This window comes from Rhopilema esculentum, chromosome 11 (genome assembly GCF_057945365.1).
Source record: "Rhopilema esculentum isolate cy_ngs chromosome 11, ASM5794536v1, whole genome shotgun sequence".
Lineage (NCBI taxonomy): Eukaryota > Metazoa > Cnidaria > Scyphozoa > Rhizostomeae > Rhizostomatidae > Rhopilema > Rhopilema esculentum.
Window position 1 is genome coordinate 13,650,929 of NC_142825.1, and position 21,799 is coordinate 13,672,727.

General features: G+C 37.5%; 1 protein-coding gene and 1 long non-coding RNA gene across 2 annotated transcripts; one reads left to right on the forward strand and one right to left on the reverse strand.

Annotated features, from left to right (window-relative positions):
- Positions 1-376: 376 nt before the first annotated feature.
- Positions 377-19,897, forward strand: LOC135694016 (uncharacterized). The gene is made up of 3 exons (XM_089111412.1): positions 377-3,505; positions 8,308-9,619; positions 18,203-19,897. Exons 2-3 carry the CDS (start codon positions 8,669-8,671, stop codon positions 19,262-19,264), a joined length of 2,013 nt encoding a protein of 670 aa, XP_088967538.1. The 5' UTR covers positions 377-3,505; positions 8,308-8,668; the 3' UTR covers positions 19,265-19,897.
- On the reverse strand, positions 12,810-14,810 carry LOC135688938 (uncharacterized). Its single transcript, XR_016144286.1, has 2 exons — positions 14,169-14,810; positions 12,810-13,412 (listed from the first exon to the last, which is right to left on the reverse strand). It is a non-coding gene; the product is annotated as an uncharacterized LOC135688938 (long non-coding RNA).
- Positions 19,898-21,799: the final 1,902 nt, after the last annotated feature.

The following is a 21,799-nucleotide window of genomic DNA, read 5'->3' on the forward strand; positions in this document are numbered from 1 at the left end:
GCTTAAAGATTGGTTTAAGTCTAATCTCTTTGATCGAACACAAAACTTCTACCTTTATTGGGTCCTATCTAAGTCACCTCGTATAACCCATGTAGTTCCGCAAGAAAGCGTCTTAGGTCCCCTATTTTTTCTATTATTTATAAATGAAATGCCAACTTCCTCAGAAATTCTGAAGTTTCATCTTTTCGCTAATGATACTAGAATTTGTTCTCTCATAAAAACTGGCATAGCTTAAAAACTATTGAAAATACTGAATTTAAGAGCACCTCAGAATGGCTTTCTGCTAATCAATTAACAATCTTTTGGTGGTACAAAACTTAAAAATGGCTTTGAAAAAAGCAAAAATTTAGTAAACTAAAGCTTTTCGTCTGACACTCTGACACATGAATAATGCGACATCTTAATTTTCTTTCAATATTCGTTGAATGAGAAAATGTCACCTGTTGATAGAAGTGGTTTGAATCTTCTGTATGCTACAGTCATAGAACATTCTATTTGCTATTCAAATCATTCTATTTTGCTGCAAAAGTTGAAGCATTTTAGGCTTCAGAAGTAACAAAACATCATTAATTGCAGACATTTTATGGTTACTGTTGCCTAGATAAAATTCAATAGCCGTTCAGAATTTATGATTAATCAACCAGTTGCTCAACCAAATGAATCTTACATATTCATGTAATTCAAAAGGATATCCATTGACTGTGGGTGGTTAATAAAGACTACATCAATATTCTGTTGATAAACTTATTCTTTTCAAGCGATGACCAAGTTCATGTGAGCTGGTTGTGGTTTTCTGCAAGAAAGAAAACGACATAGAGATCAGAATTTTAATATGTCATTTTAAAAACTTATTAAAAAAGAAATTGAATTGAATTAACATTTTATTATGTATAAATGGAAGCAATCAGTTATTTGAACCATTTTAAGAATCATTTTGAAAAAAAATCTGTTATGATTCAACAACATGGAAATCTGTTGACACGACCTGTGCAAATATTCCTGTTTCGAAACTCCTGTTGCAGATAAATTTTCATGGCCTATGTATAAAACACCATTGAAGATTGTAAATTTCAGCGATTTACTATTAGTATACTATCCTTTTTTGACTTGCTTATCAGGATTTTTCATGTTCTTATGCCACAAAAGTAACTTTTCACAAAAGGAGCATTAAGAGAATGACAATTCGTTTGGTTGCAGTGTCGTTTGATAACATGAAGTCATCTACGAGATTACTATCACAGGAATATTGCTAGGTGTAAGCTGAGTTCATTCAATAAAGCATAGAAACAGCTCGTTTCTATAGGACTTAATTTGATTCTCTGGGACTAATATTTCTTTGTAGCCTTTTCCTGAGATTATATTAAAAAAAACCTTATAAAGATGAATTTTTAATCAACTTTAAGAGAGAAAATGAGGCATCGACAAAGATAAATATGAAAATATACTTACTCTGAACTGGCGATCTTTAATTGATATCCCTTTGTCAAAAAGAGCATATTCCCAGCAAACTCAAAACATTCGCATAGAATATCGTTTTTTATAAATATTTTTCAATCTCACAATTTACTTGATTACCTTAAACCATGACAATGATAGAAACTTATTCCGCCTGTGAACAAACCTCATCATCTACTGTATTTTTAATTATAAGTCAAACACAGCTCAAAGAAGGTTTTTAACTAGGTAAATGTTTTTCTTCTGAAAATAAGTACCAAGATTGTATTTGATAATTGCCATAATTACCGAAATAAGTTGCATACCTTATGATTCATATAATACTAGAATCAAACTATCAAAATGATTTTATAATTTTTTACAAAAGCAATTATACGGTCCTTACTTTTAGCTTTTTTTGCCTAAGGACAGGGGAGACTGCCTATTTGCATTTCAGCACAATCAACATTCGGAATTTGAATAAATTTAGATTGCTCTTTGCGTAGCAGAATCAAAATATTCATTGTTAATTGTTTAGCAGAAGTGATCATAAAAAAAACCCAAAGGTATGACTGATGTCGACAGCAATTGATTGATATACAATATGAAATTGCCATTTGCTGCAGAAGCTAATGAACTTTGCACAGGTCATGTTTGCTATCTAGAATACGTCCAAAGTTTGTAAGAAATAAGAAATTGATGAAATTTATAAAGTTTTTTTGACAAAGCAAGGTCCTGCGAAAACATTATTCTTTAAAAGCGGATATGATTGTCTTAGATTTGCTTTCCTAATTTCAAGCCACATGTTTTTCTGTTGAGAACTGGTTGAGCAACTATAAATTATCAAACCTAAAATCACACCAAAATCTACTACATCTTGCAATGATGTGACTTTGTTATGGCTACAAAACTTTGTTGTTAACATTATGAAAGCTAAGGTTAATACGTCCTAGCATCAAATGAAAGAGTGCCTTCGTTTAAAAAAAAGGCTTGAATACAATGACACCTTATGAGTTTTTCATAAACATACAGAACAGGCACAGTTGACGTTGCTAGGGTATCAACATTGTATTGGTTTTAATGTATCGATTAAGGTCTATGTAATACAGTATGGGCTAAATAAACCACCTGTCTTTTATTTGCTTTACAAGCGAATAGAAACATTTAAAAGGGGTGCTTCAATATGTCATGACACAACTATAAAGCTGCAATGCACATTGTTCGTATCTTAATCAAAGAGTGACCGTGGATATGGAACGTTTTTTCTTATTCCTTGTGTTCTTTATTTTCGCACAAAAAAAGCTTGTTGTAGGCACAAACTTTGGAGTGTCAAAGACCTATTACATTCGCCATTTTGATGGAAAGTGCTTAGAGTACGATGAGGTCCGTCAGGTCCTGGTTTACGGTCGACTTTGCCGAGAAAAGTTCCAATGGCAGGGAGGAGCAAGACTCATCCATATACCAACAAAGAAATGCATCAATATCAATGCCACAAGCGATGGAAGCTTCTTGTCCTTGTCAAGCCAATGCAGTGGTACAAACAGTTTGTTTCAATACGATGAAAGCAATCGAGTGATTCGACATCTTCTCTCTAACAAATGTTTGCATCCAGAAAATAGAGATGCTGATCCTGCAAATAATACTGCAATTGTCCTGAAGTCAGGCTGCGATGGAAACACCAACAAATTCTACTTCAGAAAGAAAGCCTACTATATCATCCGGCACTTTGGTGGACTATGTTGGGTTTATAACTCTGCAGAGAACTTGATCAAACTGATGAATCCATTTGCATGCGATCGCTTTGAGTATATGAATAATTACCATTTGAGGCACGTTGAAACCGGCAAATGTGTTATTTTCTCAAGTTCATATATACGACTGACTGACGACTGTCAATCTCCAGAAACAATTTACAAACTCAACCAGTTCTCTCTACTTGAGCATGGACCAACTAATTGTATACATCCTTTGAATGGAGCTTTATATCCTGCCAATGGAAATTTGCTTATCCTACATAGCAATGGATGTACTGATGAAGACCGCGCGAGATTCTCCTTCTTTGACGATAAAGGTAAACCATTTGTTATATATCAAAATAGATCGATGTAAATTCATCATAGCTCTCTGGCTACATAGCTCTCTGGTGGTCTACCATTATCTTGGCTATATGTGCTCTATCATAATCTGTTAACACTCGTGCATTGTCTTGTGCACAACAACGTTGTTTCTGTACAATGGGCTTCTTTGATCTGTTGATATCATGTGAATGATGCACAATACAACCTTATAATGTAGCCATGTTGAATTCTTTTTGTTTGTGATTAAGCCTAATTAGTTTTCAGCATTATACGCCACTACTTTTACTATGCTTTACTGGGAGCTCTGAACTTCCAGCAAATTTGGTATTACTCCAATTAAGTAAACCAAGATAAATACTATTATAGTTCTTTCGTTTTATCTTGATTAAAGGTTGTCTATTATTTGCCGATTATAAATTTAAGATCGCTGATTCGCAAAGACCTTCTTTATAAATAAACCTCAGTTTTAGGCTAGAAATTACCAAACCCATTCGAATGTGAACAGAACCATTTTATGTGGAAGGACATGCTTTGGGCCTGACTCAGGGGTGTTATGCTAGGGAGCTTAGGGGGGTTAAACCACCTTGTTAATGAGAAAATTGGCGAATTTCTACTTTTGCTATTCTTTTTGCAAAATTTTGTACAGGAGCCCCTCTTGTTATTTTGGTAGCACTACACCACTAGGCTGAATGGTATTGTGGCTATCATTACTGAAAAAAATGGTTTCAACATGATTTATCTTGAGGCCTACCTGGCAACACGGCTACTGGTTGTGTCGAGTTTTGTGGAGTTCTGAAACTCGCCAAAGCAAAGATGCCATGGCTTGACCCTTTTCGATTCCAACACAGTCACCGCCATGAGTTTCTATTTTGTTCGAATAGTCTCTTATTCTTTTTTCTACCAATTTCTTCTCTCAAAGTTTAGGAATTTTTCTCTAGTTACTTGCCGTGACAACTTTTGCCATGTGGAGGAATAATCTATTCACTCTGTGCTCCAGAAAATGAACATCGTCAAAAGGAAGTGGTGAACCCCCCCCCCCCCCCCCCCCCCCGAAAGTTTACGAGGGTGAAAGTTCTCTGATGGGAGCAAAGTTCACGGGAGTGGAGTACACATGCGTTTTATAATTGGCCACAGAATGAATTTTGCATGATAAAATAGAGAAGAGTGGAATATATACTTAAAGCGCCACTCGAAACAACACGATTATCAATATGTGGTGAACTTCTTCAACTATCATTATCTTCTTTATCTTTCTTGAAGCAGCTATGAATGTTTTCGCATTGTCAGGATAAATCTTGCTAGGATGCCCTCTTCTTGCAATGAATTCTTTCAAGCAAATCATAAAGTTGTCAGGTCTGTAAGAACAGTTATGTATATAGCTCTAATTAAACTGCATGCGCACAGTGCAAAATATGATTTTTCCTTCCGTCTTTACTATAACTTTGTAAGTTTAGGGGCCTGCAAAATCCACCCCAACGATTTTGAACGGTTTTGATCCTTCAGTGCGGTCTTTCGGTAACATCCCTGCTTGGGGTTGATTGTAAACCTTAACCTGAAACCTGCTGTGCCAATTCCAATTGAGTCACCAAAAGCATGTAGATCGATGTTTCCACTTTTTCTTCATATTTTGATATACTTCTGAGGATCTCTACTTTCTCTGGTAGTGTTCTTGTCCTTTTGTTCCAATTTTCCGATAATTCTCTTGGTAGCTCCTCATGCCATGGCAGCTTTGCTTCACAAACATCTCGTTATATGATCTTACCCCCTGGAATTACTTGCGAGATTATTCCCAGAGGATCGTATATTTAAGACTTTTTAGCAGTCTCTTCTTAGATATAACTGTGATCTGTTCTTCCGGAAAGGTCAATCCAATTGTATCATCTACCTTGTTCCAAGATAGACCTAGAAGCTTTGTTTTCGTCTGTCTTCAACCGTAACTATTGTTTTGCAAAACTCTGCTTTGAATTCTCTGTATTATTACTTTCCAATTCTGGTATATTCGAATGTCATTTGTGTAATTTAAAGCCGGCTACATCGAAAATCTTGATTACTGTCGTTTCCAGTTTCTGCAGATAAAATTATGTCATTAAAGGGCCTCTCCAGCCAAATTTTGCACTAGCATTTTATTGGCCAATCTAAAGGAGTTGAGCCTGCTGATCACGAATTCGTTATTTGTTTTTCGATATTTTTTACAGTTTGTGAGATATAAGCTCTTGCATTTCGATAATTGAATTGAATTAACCGACAAAAAGTTTTCGGTTTGGTGACACTGTGACGCAATTTTGACGTCACAGTGTATTTCGTTAGTCTCGCCTCAAACCGAATCGAACGACAGCGATTCGCAAATTGAACACTGCAAGTGATGGTACTCTCAGTTCTGTTCCACCGGCTTTTAGTTTGAGCATTTCAGATATCAATTCTGAAGCCTTTAGTTGTTCATCGTTTCTGGAGAACAACTGAAGTGTCAATTTTGATTAATTATACGCGAGGGAAGAGCTGGAACAGGAAGCCGTAGCTTTGTGGGCCTACACATGTGATCAAAACAAAGTCGTGACACAGCATGGACACATTCCAACCCGCAAACTTAGAATGATTGTAAACATTTAATATTTTTCGATCCTAAACAGCTCGTGCTCTAGATTTAGATGCCGTTATCAACGCGTGACCATGACTCCTTCACGATTCGGTGGAAGATATACGAAATTCACGGCGAACGAGAGCCGCACATTGTGACGTCAGAATGTCACAAAACTGATTCGTCGTTTTTTTTCTCGGAAAGGTGCAACTTTAAAGCCTTATAACTTCTAAACTAATTGGAATTTTGCAATAACAACGACTTTGCCATAATACACGCACCAATTGCTAACTTTTTAGTCAATAAAAATTTTTTTTTTTTGGCTGGAGAGCCCTTTAAGATAGATGCTGTGTCTTCCTTCGTTCACTCCATAAGGAAACTCTTATTTTTTATTTTTCAGATGTCCCTTAATTGTAGCCCCAAACAGGAATGGAGAATGGTTTAGACCGAAAAGTATGCGCGCAAACCGGCATGTCCCTCTTTCCACTCTTCTTTGTCAAACCGCAAAAGATCTCGGTCTTCCTCCTTTATTCTAATCGGTAGAAACGCCTGTTTTTCATGTCTCCTGCTAATGAGACTGGTTTCACTCTGTTCCATATAAGATTCTGCAGCAGCGGTCCAGTTTCTAAACATACGTTTGATGAAGCTGCATAATTGTTGGCTTTTGCAGAGGCATCATACACCACCCTTGCTTTAATACTTTCTGCAGCTTCCTTCACTACAGGTTTGTAAGGCAAATAAAAAGAACTTTCCACTTGGTTCGTTCTCTCCTTTTTCAATGATCCCATGTGCCTCCTGGTCTCTGATTATCTGATTGTACTTTATAAACAGCTCTGGTTCCCTTTCTAATTTATGACCTAATTCATTCTTGCGATACTTCCTGTCTTGTTATTTTGCAGTTCTCGGCATTTTGCTTTCCTTGAGAGCGCAGGCTCATAGCACCCTTGTAGATCTTGTCTTAACTGTTCTTAGAACGCACTTGAACGCACCGTAAACTGAAAGATCCTCCTCTTGTTTGTTACGATCCTCAAGGCCTAACAAAGATGCTCATAGTCTCCAAAAGTGCTTCTAGAGAATAAAATCTGACTTTACTCTGTATCGACTCCTGGAGACATCAGTGTCTATCCTAATCTGGTTTGCTCTCCTACAAGATCTCCTGGTTTACCAATTTTTACCTTGGCATTTGTTTTGATCTTTGCAAACTCTGAGGCTCCCACGTTTAGGTGAACTGGAAGCTCTGGCTTTAGATCTATATCATCCATTCTCACTCCTTGCAAGTGTTGATACCTTCTAAGAACATCTTCGTATCTTGGATTCTTTATAGCTTAAAGCACCTCTCGACCTACTTACTTACGTCAATCTCCAATTTGAAATCATCCTTAATGCTGTTAACTTCCACATTGTAGATCTCTATGCGCTTGTGTGCTGTACTCAGCATCCTATCTATTTGCCTAGTTTGTTTCAACACTGGCTTTATACCCAACAGGTTCACCAATGTGGCTGAGATATACGAACTTTCGACACCTGTATCTAACAAGGCTCTGCATTTTACTCCGTTTACGTTGTCGACAACAATTGGATTTAACTCCTTTTCCCCCTGTGGCTAAAAGAGATTGTTCAGCCTTCCTGTCACATATTGATTTATGGTGTTTGCCATCACAGATTTGGCATCCACTTTTCATCCTACGTTCTATGATTTTGTGACTGGATCACATACAGTTGAAGCAAAGTGTAATTTTCCTTTTAGTTGTGCGAAAATAGGCTCAAAATTTCTTCCGTATTTTTGATGCTCCACATACCAACGTGAACGGGGCCATCCCCTTTCTCCAATTTCAACTCTTGCACGCTTATTTTTAAATCCTGAAATTCGTTTATCCGTTTGTTGTAGATCTCGAGTTGTCGACTGACCCTAATTGTTGCAGTATTTCGTCTGTTTCTTTGCCGATAAAGTTTTGAAGACGGATTTTCCCCTCGAACTTCTTCTCCAGTTCTTCGATAAAGTTTTGAGAACGGCCCGACGCTGCTTCCTGTGATGATGGTGTGTAGCCTCAAAACCTGATTTGATGAGGGATGTGGCAACGTCTTCTGATGAGGGATCATTTTATCTTAATTAATGTTGATGTTTTTCTCTGAGTAAGAAATTAATTCCAAATAAAAGAGCCAGTTTGAAATATTTTATCTAATTTCATATATACTAAACATAATTTAACTATATTTCAGATATACTTAAAGTCAAGATCATATCCGAATCCTGTAAGGACATCCCGCCAGATACTGGTTGTGCTCATTGCAAAAGTCACGTGCTAGTCAATGGCCGTCAACACAGTCTAAACATGCGTGGGATAGATATCGTTCTCTTTGATTTCAGAAGTGGCCTATTTGAGCATAGGATGAATTACGATGTCGTCGGCAGCACAGTACATCAAGACAATTTAGCAACGTTTCTAAATAACCTTCCCCCAGGGAAGATCCTGTTCATGTCAGCAAAGGATTCAGTTAACATGAATAGTGGTCTAGCTCTTGCGCTACAAAAGATTGGTGTTTTGCAACATTTGCAACTGCCCCTGTTCCAAATGTCAATATGTCTCTGGCATATGTTGGCTATACAGGACAGGTGAGAAAAGATTGGGAGAAATCTGTTAACAAGATTGGGGGGTCAGGAGCTTCAATTATTGAAGTCAGCATCAAGACTTTTCATGAACGGGATGGAATTGCTGATTGTTCAAATGAACTTGGAGTGCGAACCAGAAAAATACCGGATTCTAGGTTTTATGCAAGGACAAGTTGGAGTAATGACATCGACCACATGCCTCATATTGCTAGATTGCATTCTTCTAAACCGGGATGGTGTTCAGGTACTTATGTACCGGTGTCGGAATACTTACAGGTGGATTTCGGAACCAGAAAAATATTAAGTGCTGTTGCTATTCAAGGTAGTGGTTTAAACGGCAGAAATGGAATTTCTAAATTTAAAATAGAGTACAGTAATGACGGAATAATTTGGGAGTTTTACAATAGAGGTTTAAGCTCCGCTGTGGAATTGGACGGTCTACAAGGGGAACATACTGACCAATTTGAAACAAAGGTTAACTGGATTCAAAACATACAAATGAGGTTCATTAGAGTTGTTCCAACAGCAAGAGCTTCTGATTACTCGACCTGTTTGAGAATGGAGTTATTTGGATGTTCCATATCAAAGGGTTTTGTAAGTGTAGAACTTTCGCCATCGTCTAGCATGTTTGTGAATGACATATTCACAGGTAAAATATCTCTCTTCGGTACCATAACGAAAAACATGTCAGTTCATATTTCTACGGCCCCAGATTTCTCTAGCCTTGCGACAAGCAATGATCAGTTTCACTTTCGCAGGATAAATGCATCGACAACAGTTGATAATGGAACTGTCTTAATGGACAATGGTGAGATGAACCTGCTGACCGACTGGACTAGAAAGATTGATAATGAAGCTCTGATTCAGTTTGGTTTAAAGGGAGATATTTACTATGCATTTGAAGTCGACTTTGTCGGAAAGGTAGGCTTTGTTAAATTTTTTAAAGAATGATTTTCTAGCAAAAGATGCTGCTACCTATGCAGTATATCGGTATTAGAACCGCCCAGTTAACTCTTCTCGTGGTTTTACTTTCTTTCTTCAGATCATCTAGTTTTTCACAATTTTCTCTTTGTTTCAAAAAAGGATAGAAGAAATCATGATAACTCTCCATATTTTATTCAGGCCTTCCATTTGCAGCTTTTTTATCGTGTTCGTACATCTCAATCAAATTGTTGCGGAGCTGATAATATTTGTTAATATACCGTCAGCGTTTCTTGATTGAACTGAGCATGTTTTCTTTTTACAAAACGTCACTGAAGCAACCGCTCGATGGTTGCAAAAGCATCGTCTTAGGAATTATGTACCAAACTTCATGCTCGTATCAAAAGATGTCATCAAATTTGAGAGAGGCTGGTTGCTTGCAAACCTTAAGTTTCAACAGATCTCACTTTTAGGTTATTGGTTAAATCGCATTGATGTATTATTTTACAATAGTTGACTCAGTTTGCAAGCTCTTTCCGACGCTATTATCGGATTTGAAAACTTCGATGATCAAACTTTTTGCTGACCGTGCATTTTTCACACGTCCTGAATGGTGACTTCCATCATGCTCCACAGGGTTAAAATTATAAGTGGCCCTTACTTGTATGATAAACCTTTCAAAGTTCTTGTAGGTAGATTGGTAGATGGTAATGCAAATTGCCTATCTTTTATTCAAAAACAACAAATTACAATGGCTTGATTGGGAAAGAGCATGTGATCATATAGCTATGTCAGTCAAAATTTGTACATTTTGAGGAATTTCATTCTACACGCCCAGAGTGTGGAAAAACGTAAAGCGACGATAATATCAAGTCATTTGACAGGCAACGTCATCTTTTCAGTTAGGAGTTTTGTAATCTGTCTACATCAAACAAAAGATCTCGACTTGTGTAGACAGAAAGCGTTCTTTTCTCTCTTGGACACTTCAACAAGGTGAGAGATTAGCGGTCGCTGATTGGTCAAAAACAAACAACAAATCAAATGTGTCTTTCTTCCTATCACATTACTTCCGATCAACAAATGGATAAGAATTTTTAGCTTACTTTCGACCATTATCTGTCGTTTATATTTTGAAGAGTGCCTGTCTTAACCCTCTTTATTTCCGCCAAAATGCGTTCTTGCTTCATCCTTTCTCCGAACCGTGCCGTTTCAAACTCCTTTTCGTGCTCAAAAAGCTTCTGTCTTATCAAAAATTCCTCTAGAATATGAAATTGATATGCAATCATATGTTGAGTTCAAGATGACCTCATCTTATATGCCAAAAAGCTTACCATTTAAAAAATAAAAATACACACATCTATTGAAATATTAAATTCTGTGTTTTAACTATATGAAGACCGACGTTGCTAAAACGAGGAACAAGCGGAACAACCCAGGAACAACCCAGGGACAAGCGGAACAACCCAGTAACAACCCAGGAACAAGCAGAACCAGGGGGGGTATGAAGCTAGGTAGCGCATGCGCATTCCATCGTAGCCATCAGAAAGCCGTTCATTGCAGTATCGTTGTTGCTCAGCTGGCGTGCGGACCTCTCCTGGCCTAGGCATCACAAACATGAATTGTTCAAACACCAAAAACAGGGTTCTGTACTAGGATGATTGTCAACAATATTTGGTAGTAGCAATGAGGAATATTCTTCAGAGCACTGGTTAACTTGTCTCTGCTTAGCGACAAACGAAATTATGCAGAGAAGATACTTGTTATCTCAAGAAATACCGATCATTTGAAAAACCTAACATCCAAAAAGGCGTCAGAACAATGGTTTAAGGATAGAGGTTCCCTGGATCCAGTCGCTATAACATCTGTATGGATGCTGCTTATCATTGCGATCAACTTCGAAGCAAAGATTATTGCAAGCGTAGGGCATTTACACCAATACAATTCAAATTCTTGGGACCTCGCGGATAGAAGAGAACGCTAAACTAATGAGTTTGACAAACAGAGAACTTAAAAAACAATATATCATTTACCTCTGAACTGATTATATATAGCTTTTAGATCTCATTGCCAAACTGTATATATGTATACATGTACAGCAGAGCACAGAAGCCCAAATTTGACAGAAGATACAAAAATTGCTCAATGAGCAAGAAATATCAAATTCATATGTTATTCTTGAAGATTTAACCCCTTGTACCTTGATTGATTTAGGCCTTACATTCTGTTCTATAGGAGCCAGGAAATTGAGGTTAAGGCTGGCTTTTCTTATTTTGAAAACTTTGTTCTTACTTTTAACTGGCTTTGAGGCTCATGTTTATAAAATTGTTCTTTTAGAAAGAGTTACAGTGAAAGAAATAAACAACTAAACTAACCAAGAAGCCAAAATCAATTTTATTATGATTATAATTCCTATCTATTGAACTTTTTCTTCCTCGTGTTTGTCTATGTTTTTTTGCATATGACTAAGGTTTTTTCAAACATAAAATGATCAGATTTAAAATTCTTAGTTAAAGATTTAAAATAGTTAAAGGACCTGGATTGAGAAAGAGATTTTAAAGGAAGTTCCCCAAGTGAAAGTCTTTATTGACCAATGTTACTTTGTTAAATCCCCTTCCTCGATGTATACAAAACCATTATACATGGGACATTTTACTAACCTTTAGTTTAATCCCTTGATGCAAGATAAGCACACCAAAATTTGTGTAATATGGTAGAAAATCGTTGACAATTCCATAAAACAATTCAGAAACATAGAGGTTTACAGACAATTGTTGTTTTCCTTGTTATTTTTTATGGTTTGGTTTATTGAAAATATGCTGAATTGGGTCTTAATGGCACCAAAAGGTATAGGATTATCAGAAGTACCTAGTACTTCTTTCCTGAAATTGATGTTTTCTGAATAAAGGTGATATTTTTCTTTTGCAATATTGAGATTCTTGATGTGATCCAGCCTTTTCAATTAATGAAAAATATCTTTTCATAATATTGCACATTTTCAACTAAATGTGATCATATGAAATTTTTGCAATTTCTTCATATCAAGTATGTCAAAATAAGTCCACAAAAAAATTTTCACAGTCCTAGCAAAAGCAATTCCATACTGTGAAAAAAAGATGGTTTAATATATGTAAACTTTGAATCTATTGATTCTAATCTTTATAGGAAGATAACTGTGATACATACACATTAACACTGGAAGACATTCAATCAATCAAAAATCAACAGTAGGAATACATGTATCTACACTTGTGACATTAACATAAATTGAAAACTTTCATATTTTATTAGTTGCATTTTGTTCTGTTTATAATAAAGTGCTTTGCATATTATTTGAAAAGAAGTATATATATGCTTCATGATAAAAGTTTTATTTGCATAATAGTTAGCAAAGCAATTCTCCAACATCTCAGACATAGGCAAACTTGACACTTGCTGCAATATATCTTTGAATATCCATTAGCACAATGACAGCAACATCCATGTTTCTTCTCTGCTGTCTGAGGCCAGTGAGCAATTACATCAAACAGTGTATCACTGCAAGGCATAGGTATAATAGGAGTTCAACCAGCTTTTTCTAATTATATAAGTTGTTTTCTCTAGGTATTTTTTGTTAAGTCTGCCTGGTCTGGAGGGTCTTGCTTGCTGGACATGCTTTATCTGCTGTGATGAGTGCTTCTGAAATGGGTTTTAAACGTAGCAAAGGAAATTCTCTCCTTTTTTAGAGTGCCTGTGTTTTTCACATGTCTTGATTCATTTTGCACCATTAGGATATATATTCATTTCTGCCCCAGGCCTTCAAAGAAAAATATTTGTGTGGTGAAAATTCGCAAACAGCTAGAAACTAGCTATGGTCATTGCAGGCAAAAACTATCCTTGTGCAAAATGCAGAATTCTTAAAAGTTCCAGCTGAACTCATACCTCCCCCCCTCCTTTAACTGCAAAATTGCTTTAACTGGGACAGAAAATATTTTTGGATGACCCCTAAACTTGCATTTAACTTTATGTGTGCAAGTTAACAAACTGGTAGGAGAGTTTTAGCCTAAATTCTAGATTTACTTAACACTAGCACTCAGTATTATGTCTCCATAGAAAATAAAACACGTTTTAGGCAAATAAGTGTAATACCAATATTGAAAGACAACTTTAACTTAACATTCCTACATGCAACATATGTAAACATTCGGAATTTTAAATGGCGGGTTCGTTAAACCCCGCCAAAATTTACAATTTTTAAAAGGTCATTTCACCAATTAGCTGTGGGGACCAATTGGGACTAATAGAAATTTTAACATCATCAGACTTGTATTGACCTAATCTACACATAAAATGAATCTGTCCCCACAAAAGAAAGGAAATACACGGCCCAAGAAAACATGCATTTGGCCAAATTCGTAAGATGGGCCTAAACCATATGGGGATTACAACTCAATTTTGGGCATTTTAAGTAATTTCAAAGCCGTAAATATGAAATTAGGTAATACTGAGAGATAAAACTAGAGGTTTCTACAAACTCTGAAAACTTTGATGAAAAACTTGGATGAGCACTTACCGTTTGAAATTGTACCGCAAATTTCGCAAATGTCGGCCATGAGCTTCTTCAGGAAAAACATCGAAATGCGCATGCGCCGCCTAGCTTCGCACCTCCTCTGAAGCAGAACAACCCAGTAACAAGCGGAAATGTGATGTTATTGTTCTGTAAATAACACATGGGGGTGTTTATAAGCCAACTCTCTAAAGTTCGTGTGGGCTAGCACGTGCACTATCAAGAGGCCGTCAAACACTTCCGTTATGTAATTTTTTGGCAGTTCGCTGCCATTTTCCCTCCTTTTCACACAACCGTACATAGTTTGATGGATCAGAAAACCTGTCGTTGTGGTTTTTCACTCGAATCAAAAACCGACATAGCAAGGCAAGGGCTGGTACACAAAAAGCCCAAATTGAGGGGTCGAAAATTGAGGTGGGGGATAATATTTAGAATATATTAATGGCAACCGAAGGGGCAAAAGGACCGGGGGGTGTGGGGGTGTCACACCTCCCCGATAGTATCTCAATGAGAAATTTCAGGTAAAATCTCAAAAAACTAACAACAAATGTTGCCAAGTTTGTACGAGAAATAATCAGACAAGGCAAAAAATTGGAAATTCTCCTGTGAACTGAATCAAAACTCCATTTCTAGGCATAGATTTTTACTCATTACTTTTGATTGTACACTATTAATTGTCGAATTTTTTATGTTGCTACTGTTGTTTAATCTGCTGCAAATTGTTGCACTCGATTAACGTAAATAGCTGATGTAAGAATGGCTCTTCAACTAAGTGTATTTAGATAAATTAATTTTTTATGATGATGATGAAAACGCCAAACATTGGTTGCGTGTTTGTCACCATGCCATCATTAGTTCACGATACTGCGCCATTCAATCGCCTGGGGAGAAAATGACATTGATGTGCCTACGAGAAACTGATGGTTTGCCCAGAAATAATTTTACTGAGGCGGAAAGTTGACTTCTTCTTTTATCCAAATTATAAGTTGTAAGAGAAATTAACAATAAATATTTGAAATTAACAACAATGGAGTAAACAGGTTACTTGCTTTTTTTTATTAAAAAGGTATCTAGGTCAAGATGGCCTCTAACGTAATTACAACATTAATATAACAAGAAAAGTTAATATAGTTACTGCTACAACAACTTTTCAAACGTTAATATCAAACTCAGTTTCATGAAAAATACAATGGTTAAATGCGTATGTTTTCTGTGTTTGACATCAAAGGCTAGAGAGGGGGGGCTTAATAGAGAGGGGAGGTTTATTTAAAGGTTTTGCTTGATAAGGGGGGACTTAATAGAGAGGGGGGCTTAATAGAGCTTTTATGGTAGCTCAAAATGCGTTTTAGAACATTTCTTCCAGTCATTTCTTGCAATCGTCTTTTTTGCATACTTTTGCTATTTTCAATAAATTTACCCCCTATGTCTAAGGGCCTCCGTGAAGGCATTAATCAGGCATAGAAAAAAATTCTAAGGGGGGAGAGGGGTCTAGTGCCAGATTGCCGTATAGAGATGTTTAAATGCAAATCAAATAAAGGCTTACTCTGAAGTTGAAAACTGAAGAGGCCCTCTTCCTCGTTTATTAATTTTTGAAAATCTATCTTCATCCCAATAGACGTACTTTTTAAAATTGTATTAACTCACAAGAAACTCGGAAGAATCTCTACTGAAAATGTAGGTTTATAGATATCATTCTATTTTTTTCATTTTTGTGTGACTGTATTTTGAACATAAAAAATGCGACAATTAATAGTGTACAATCAAAAGTAATGAGTAAAAATCTATGCCTAGAAATGGAGTTTTGATTCAGTTCACAGGAGAATTTCCAATTTTTTGCCTTGTCTGATTATTTCTCGTACAAACTTGGCAACATTTGTTGTTAGTTTTTTGAGATTTTACCTGAAATTTCTCATTGAGATACTATCGGGGAGGTGTGACACCCCCACACCCCCCGGTCCTTTTGCCCCGTCGGTTGCCATTAATATATTCTAAATATTATCCCCCACCTCAATTTTCGACCCCTCAATTTGGGCTTTTTGTGTACCAGCCCTTGCCTTGCTATGTCGGTGTTTGATTCGAGTGAAAAACCAAAACGACAGGTTTTCTGATCCATCAAACTATGTACGGTTGTGTGAAAAGGAGGGAAAATGGCCGCGAACTGCCAAAAAATTACATAACGGAAGTGTTTGACGGCCTCTTGATAGTGCACGTGCTAGCCCACACGAACTTTAGAGAGTTGGCTTATAAACGCCCCCATGTGTTATTTACAAAACAATAACTTCACTTTTCCGCTCGTTACTGGGTTGTTCTGCTTGTTCCTGGGTTGTTACTGGGTTGTTCCGCTTGTTCCTGGGTTGTTACTGGGTTGTTCCGCTTGTTACTAGGTTGTTCCGCTTGTTCCTCGTTTTAGCAACGTCGATATGAAGACCTAACAACTAGTGGCTCTCGCGATGTGGCCAGTAGGCGAAAGAAAGGAGAGTGACTTTCAAAGACTTTATTGTTTTCAGGCAATCTGTGACAGTCAAATGTTACTGCAGCAGCAAGGACCTGAATTTGTAGCTGGTCAAAACCTTATAAAAAAGAATCTGAGCAAGCTGTAGATTCCTCTCGTTAAAGTAAGACACCATCTTGTTCGAAATTCTCAAACATTGGCAAAAGGATAGATTAAATTTCGATAATCCACGCGCCATTAAGCCTGCTTTTCATATATCGTAACCCGTCGGCGATGATCCCCGATGATGCACAGCATTCCTGACGGTCGGGGATGATCCCCAATTGTCGGGCGATCCACGATGCTATAAACAATATTGAAGCGCCAAAACTATAATTTTGATGAAAGTTTGGGAATATGGCTGCTGATAAAGGCCAATAGTCAACTTTTGATACTATCATCGATCTATGATAAACACATTGATAATTTCGGGATATACTTGCAAATGAAAATTCATTACAACAAAGTAAGAAACTTTCCCCACGCACCCGTCAGAAAAATATTGCTCTAGAAGAAGCCATTGTTACGATGAAGATAAAAAAGGAGTGGCAAATTCGGGTATGAATTTTCTTGGAAAAATGCCTGTTTAGTGGATTATGTAATGATCATGACATAGCTAAAGATTCACCCTGATTCACCTTTAAAAAATGATGAAACTCAAACTTAAGACTAGGAATCAAACTAGGAATTAAAGCCCCCTTGATGTTCTCTGTACTATCGAAAACATTCCAGTATTTCAGCGAAACAGTTACCCTCCCTTCAGTTCAAATGAACATTTTTTTTACAGAATATTCCTGATCCATTGTTCTCTTTAATATTGTTCGTCGGGGAAGCGTCGGGAAAGTCAAATTATTTTGGCTTTTGCAATGATCGGGTATGACCGCCGATGACCCGGTTTTCATATGTCATAAACCATCGCAGACTGTCATAGACCATCGGGAAGCTGCGTCGGGATCATCGCCGACGAATTACGACATATGAAAACCTGACTAATAGAAAACGGATTTTTCTTATATCTACAACACCTTTTCGTCACGGCTGCTCTAAACGTCAGCGGTGTATTACTTATCGAAGGAGTTCTCTGCAAAAAATGAAGTTTCCGGTTTCAAAACATATAAGATTTCCTTCTGCGTCGTTTCGCAATTACACTATTTAATCGCTTATATATTTTTCGCTATTTCAATATAGCTGCTTTTTGATAAAGCAAGAGAGATTATTCGAATAGGGGATTAAAAGAGCGTTTACTCGAAATAGTACGGTGAACTGTCGAGATAATTAAATCGATCATAAAGAAAAATATTGAAGAAAAATGGGAACTTGCTCAACAAGAGAGAAATAATTAAAAGCAAACAGAAAATTTTGCCTTTAAACAGAAAGATCAAAGAAAATCGATCAATAGCAACAAAAAAATTTTGCTCAGCAGCGGAAGATGATTCCGAAAAAAGATTAATAAGCATCAGATTTTGTTCTATTTGATAACAAAATCTCACTTCTTGAGCCGTCTTACAAATTTCTTTTATGAATTGTAACTCTATGCTTTGGTTTCAAGGTGGTAGACGCTGCACATCCAATGGGCAATACCTTTCTAACTATAACCACAGAAACTGAGGCTGGAATCCTGGCTTATTCAACAACGTATCAAATCAAAAGATCCAAGACAGATTCGAGCAATCTTCAGTTTAATTTAACAACGTTCAATTTGGATAATTTGGTTGAAAACAGCTATCTTTACCTAAACCTCTCAATTTCCCATTTGATTGGAAAAAGCAACTCAAATGCTTATGGTGTAACTCTCATGATTTATTTCAATACCAAATTTCTTCAGTTGAAATCACTGGCATTCGTCAACACAAGTCGCTTCAGTCTACCCCCGTCCAGAAACACAACCACGCCTGGGTTTATTATGATTCAAACTGATACAATGTGGCTGCTAAACAGGCAGGAATTCTCGATAACACTCCAGGCAAAATACCCAAAGACTTTATCAAGAGGAGAAAACTGCAATGAAGATATCATCATTGATTTTGCGTATAAGAACAACTTGGCAAAATTCAATGGAACTGCGAACTCGACTTTAGAGAGGAATGTGCCATTCAAATGCAAAATTAACCAGAGTAGAGATATCAGGGTGAAGTCAGTGAGGTTGCCGTCTCCAGCATTCAGCATGATTTATGACGAAGTAAATGAGCAATTCTTTTTCTGTTATCAAAATAAAACACACACGACAAGAGACTCTGCCACTTGCTTTTTCACAGAGAAGCAGAATGAATTTTGGCGACAGCTGCCTTACATTTCCTCACTGATGGGTGTTGATGTTGAAAAGAAAACTGTCTATGGATTGAGCAGATTTGGAAAATCATATGCCATTTCTTATTACCCTTACCGCGTCTTTGATCAGGTAGAAGATTCCGAATGGACACAAGTAAAGGATCAAGGGCAAATCAGAAAAGCTCTGAAAGCAGCCAGTGTTGATTTGTTACCATGGTCTCCAGAAAGCTCTTGGATAATAGATGACTCCGGCCAGGCGATTTGGGCAGCAACAAAAAGAGGAATCTCTAAAAAAGTAGATGGAGTATGGAAACGGAAGGTTGCTTTTGATGAATTCAGATAACGAGCTTTTGAGATTGACATTACCAAAAATCATATCTACGTTGGTACTATTTGTTCTTGCACGGTGTTTATCTGTTCTAGCACATGTTTACATCATCTTAGTTTCTTGCATACTATAAACCCTCACGTCTAGAAGTTCTATATTTTAACACACAATTAGTTCACTTTTGTCACAATTTGCGTTCTTGATGTTCACTTTGAGAAACGAAGCATTTTGGACGTCAAACAATAACATTTTTGAAATGTTTCCTCTATTATAGCTTGCCATTTGCGATTAAAAACCCTTTCAGAATGGACATATGTTATTCATTCTCTAAAAATTGTCATATCAGGTTGGTGACTTAGTAGAAATGCTCATTCTATGGTCTAGGGGTTAAATCGATGGAGGCTCATACTTAGGGAAGAGAGAACTTAAACAAAACCAAGCCTACCTGGCACAACTAATAACAGGCTCTTGCATAGAGCCTCGACACCGTGACGAATATTTGTGGCTAGCTATATTTACCAGAATTGTTAGTATCCAATATTTGCTTTCACTAAGATTTTGAATTAGAGCATTTTGCATTTCGTCGATTCAGCGAATATTTTTGCTTTTCTTTCTGTCTGTCTGTCATTGCTATTCTTTCGGACCTCTTAATCGTTTTAACATTAACTATCATCTAACAGGGAAGCGTAATAATTCAATTTCAATTTCCTAAAATTTGTCTTTGAAACTCATGAAAATCAGTTCATCGAAACAGGCCAATCAGAAACGCGAGGTCTGAACTGTTAGGGTTGCTCCATCAGTTCTACTAGCCACGTGGCATAACGGGGGCCTCTAGGCTGCCTAAGGAAAAAGCTGAGACGAAGCCTCGAAGAACGGACTGCAAGAAAGTCCTCGTTTTGAAAACAAGGTGAATTGGCGCAACTTCTTAAAAACAAAGATATAAAATAGTTTGGAAGACCGTTTTGATCAGGGGCCCATAATCATCGAACTAAGATGCCCTATACTACGCTACACCAATTAAATTGCTTCTAAAATAAACAGTTTGGGGGTCATACATTCGTGATCGTTGAGAGCCTTCGTGTCTTTTTGTATCACATAATTCTATGTTTAACGTAATGTAATTGGTAATCTGAGAAAAGCAGTTACAACAAACGTCTTTAGAGCTTCCACTCTAGCTAAGCCGTTTTAACCTAGTCCTACCTAGGATTGGTGATTTAGAAGAAATGTTCATTTTAAGGTTTAATGGTAATTCGAAAAAAGCACATACGTAGGGGAGAGAGAAACCAAGGCTTCAATTGGGCCTACCTGGGACAACTAATAACAGGCTCTTGCATAGAAACTTCCACAGTGACAAATTTTCGTGGCTCTTTGTGAAGTCTAGCAGGTAACCAAAACATGAGAATTCGTAAAAAATATGATGGATGGATGGATGGATGGATGGATGGATGGATGGATGGATGGATGGATGGATGGATGGATGGATGGATGGATGGATGGATGGATGGATGGATGGATGGATGGATGGATGGATGGATGGATGGATGGATGGGTGGATGGATGGATGGATGGATGGATGGATGGATGGATTGATGGATGGATGGATGGATGGATGGATGGATGGATGGATGGATGGATGGATGGATGGATGGATGGATGGATGGATGGATGGATGGATGGATGGATGGATGGATGGATGGATGGATGGATGGATGGATGGATGGATGGATGGATGGATGGATGGATGGATGGATGGATGGATGGATGGATGGATGGATGGATGGATGGATGGATGGATGGATGGATGGATGGATGGATGGATGGATGGATGGATGGATGGATGGATGGATGGATGGATGGATGGATGGATGGATGGATGGATGGATGGATGGATGGATGGATGGATGGATGGATGGATGGATGGATGGATGGATGGATGGATGGATGGATGGATGGATGGATGGATGGATGGATGGATGGATGGATGGATGGATGGATGGATGGATGGATGGATGGATGGATGGATGGATGGATGGATGGATGGATGGATGGATGGATGGATGGATGGATGGATGGATGGATGGATGGATGGATGGATGGATGGATGGATGGATGGATGGATGGATGGATGGATGGATGGATGGATGGATGGGTGGAAACAGAATCTAGACACTACAACGTGGCATAAGTATTGATGGATTCGAACTGCAAACAGCTCGAAGAATACCCAAATCCATGTGCTGTAGATATATCATGACTTCTTCACCAATTGATATATCTGTATGGGGTCACACCGTGCGACCGGTAGATTGCTCCGTGAAGCTGTGAAATTGTACAGATTTGGTTAGGCAGACTGTGAATAAAGCTTGACCATCAGTTTTTTATTAGCTTAACCATCAGTTTGACTGTCATTCGAAAACGTTTCTTGGCTTCCTCTGTCTTCATAATCTCCTCCATGTGCTGATTGGTATCTTTGAACTTTCATAGCATTCTATTAACGCCCAATATTCTTTAGCCGAAAAGATACGAAATTACCACAATTTTGGAATGGTC

Coding starts and splice junctions, on each gene's coding strand:
- LOC135694016 (XM_089111412.1), top strand. CDS start 8,669: ATGTCTCTGGCATATGTTGGCTATACAGGACAGGTGAGAAAAGATTGG. Junction 9,620..18,202: donor AAGTCGACTTTGTCGGAAAG/GTAGGCTTTGTT, acceptor TTTGGTTTCAAG/GTGGTAGACGCTGCACATCC.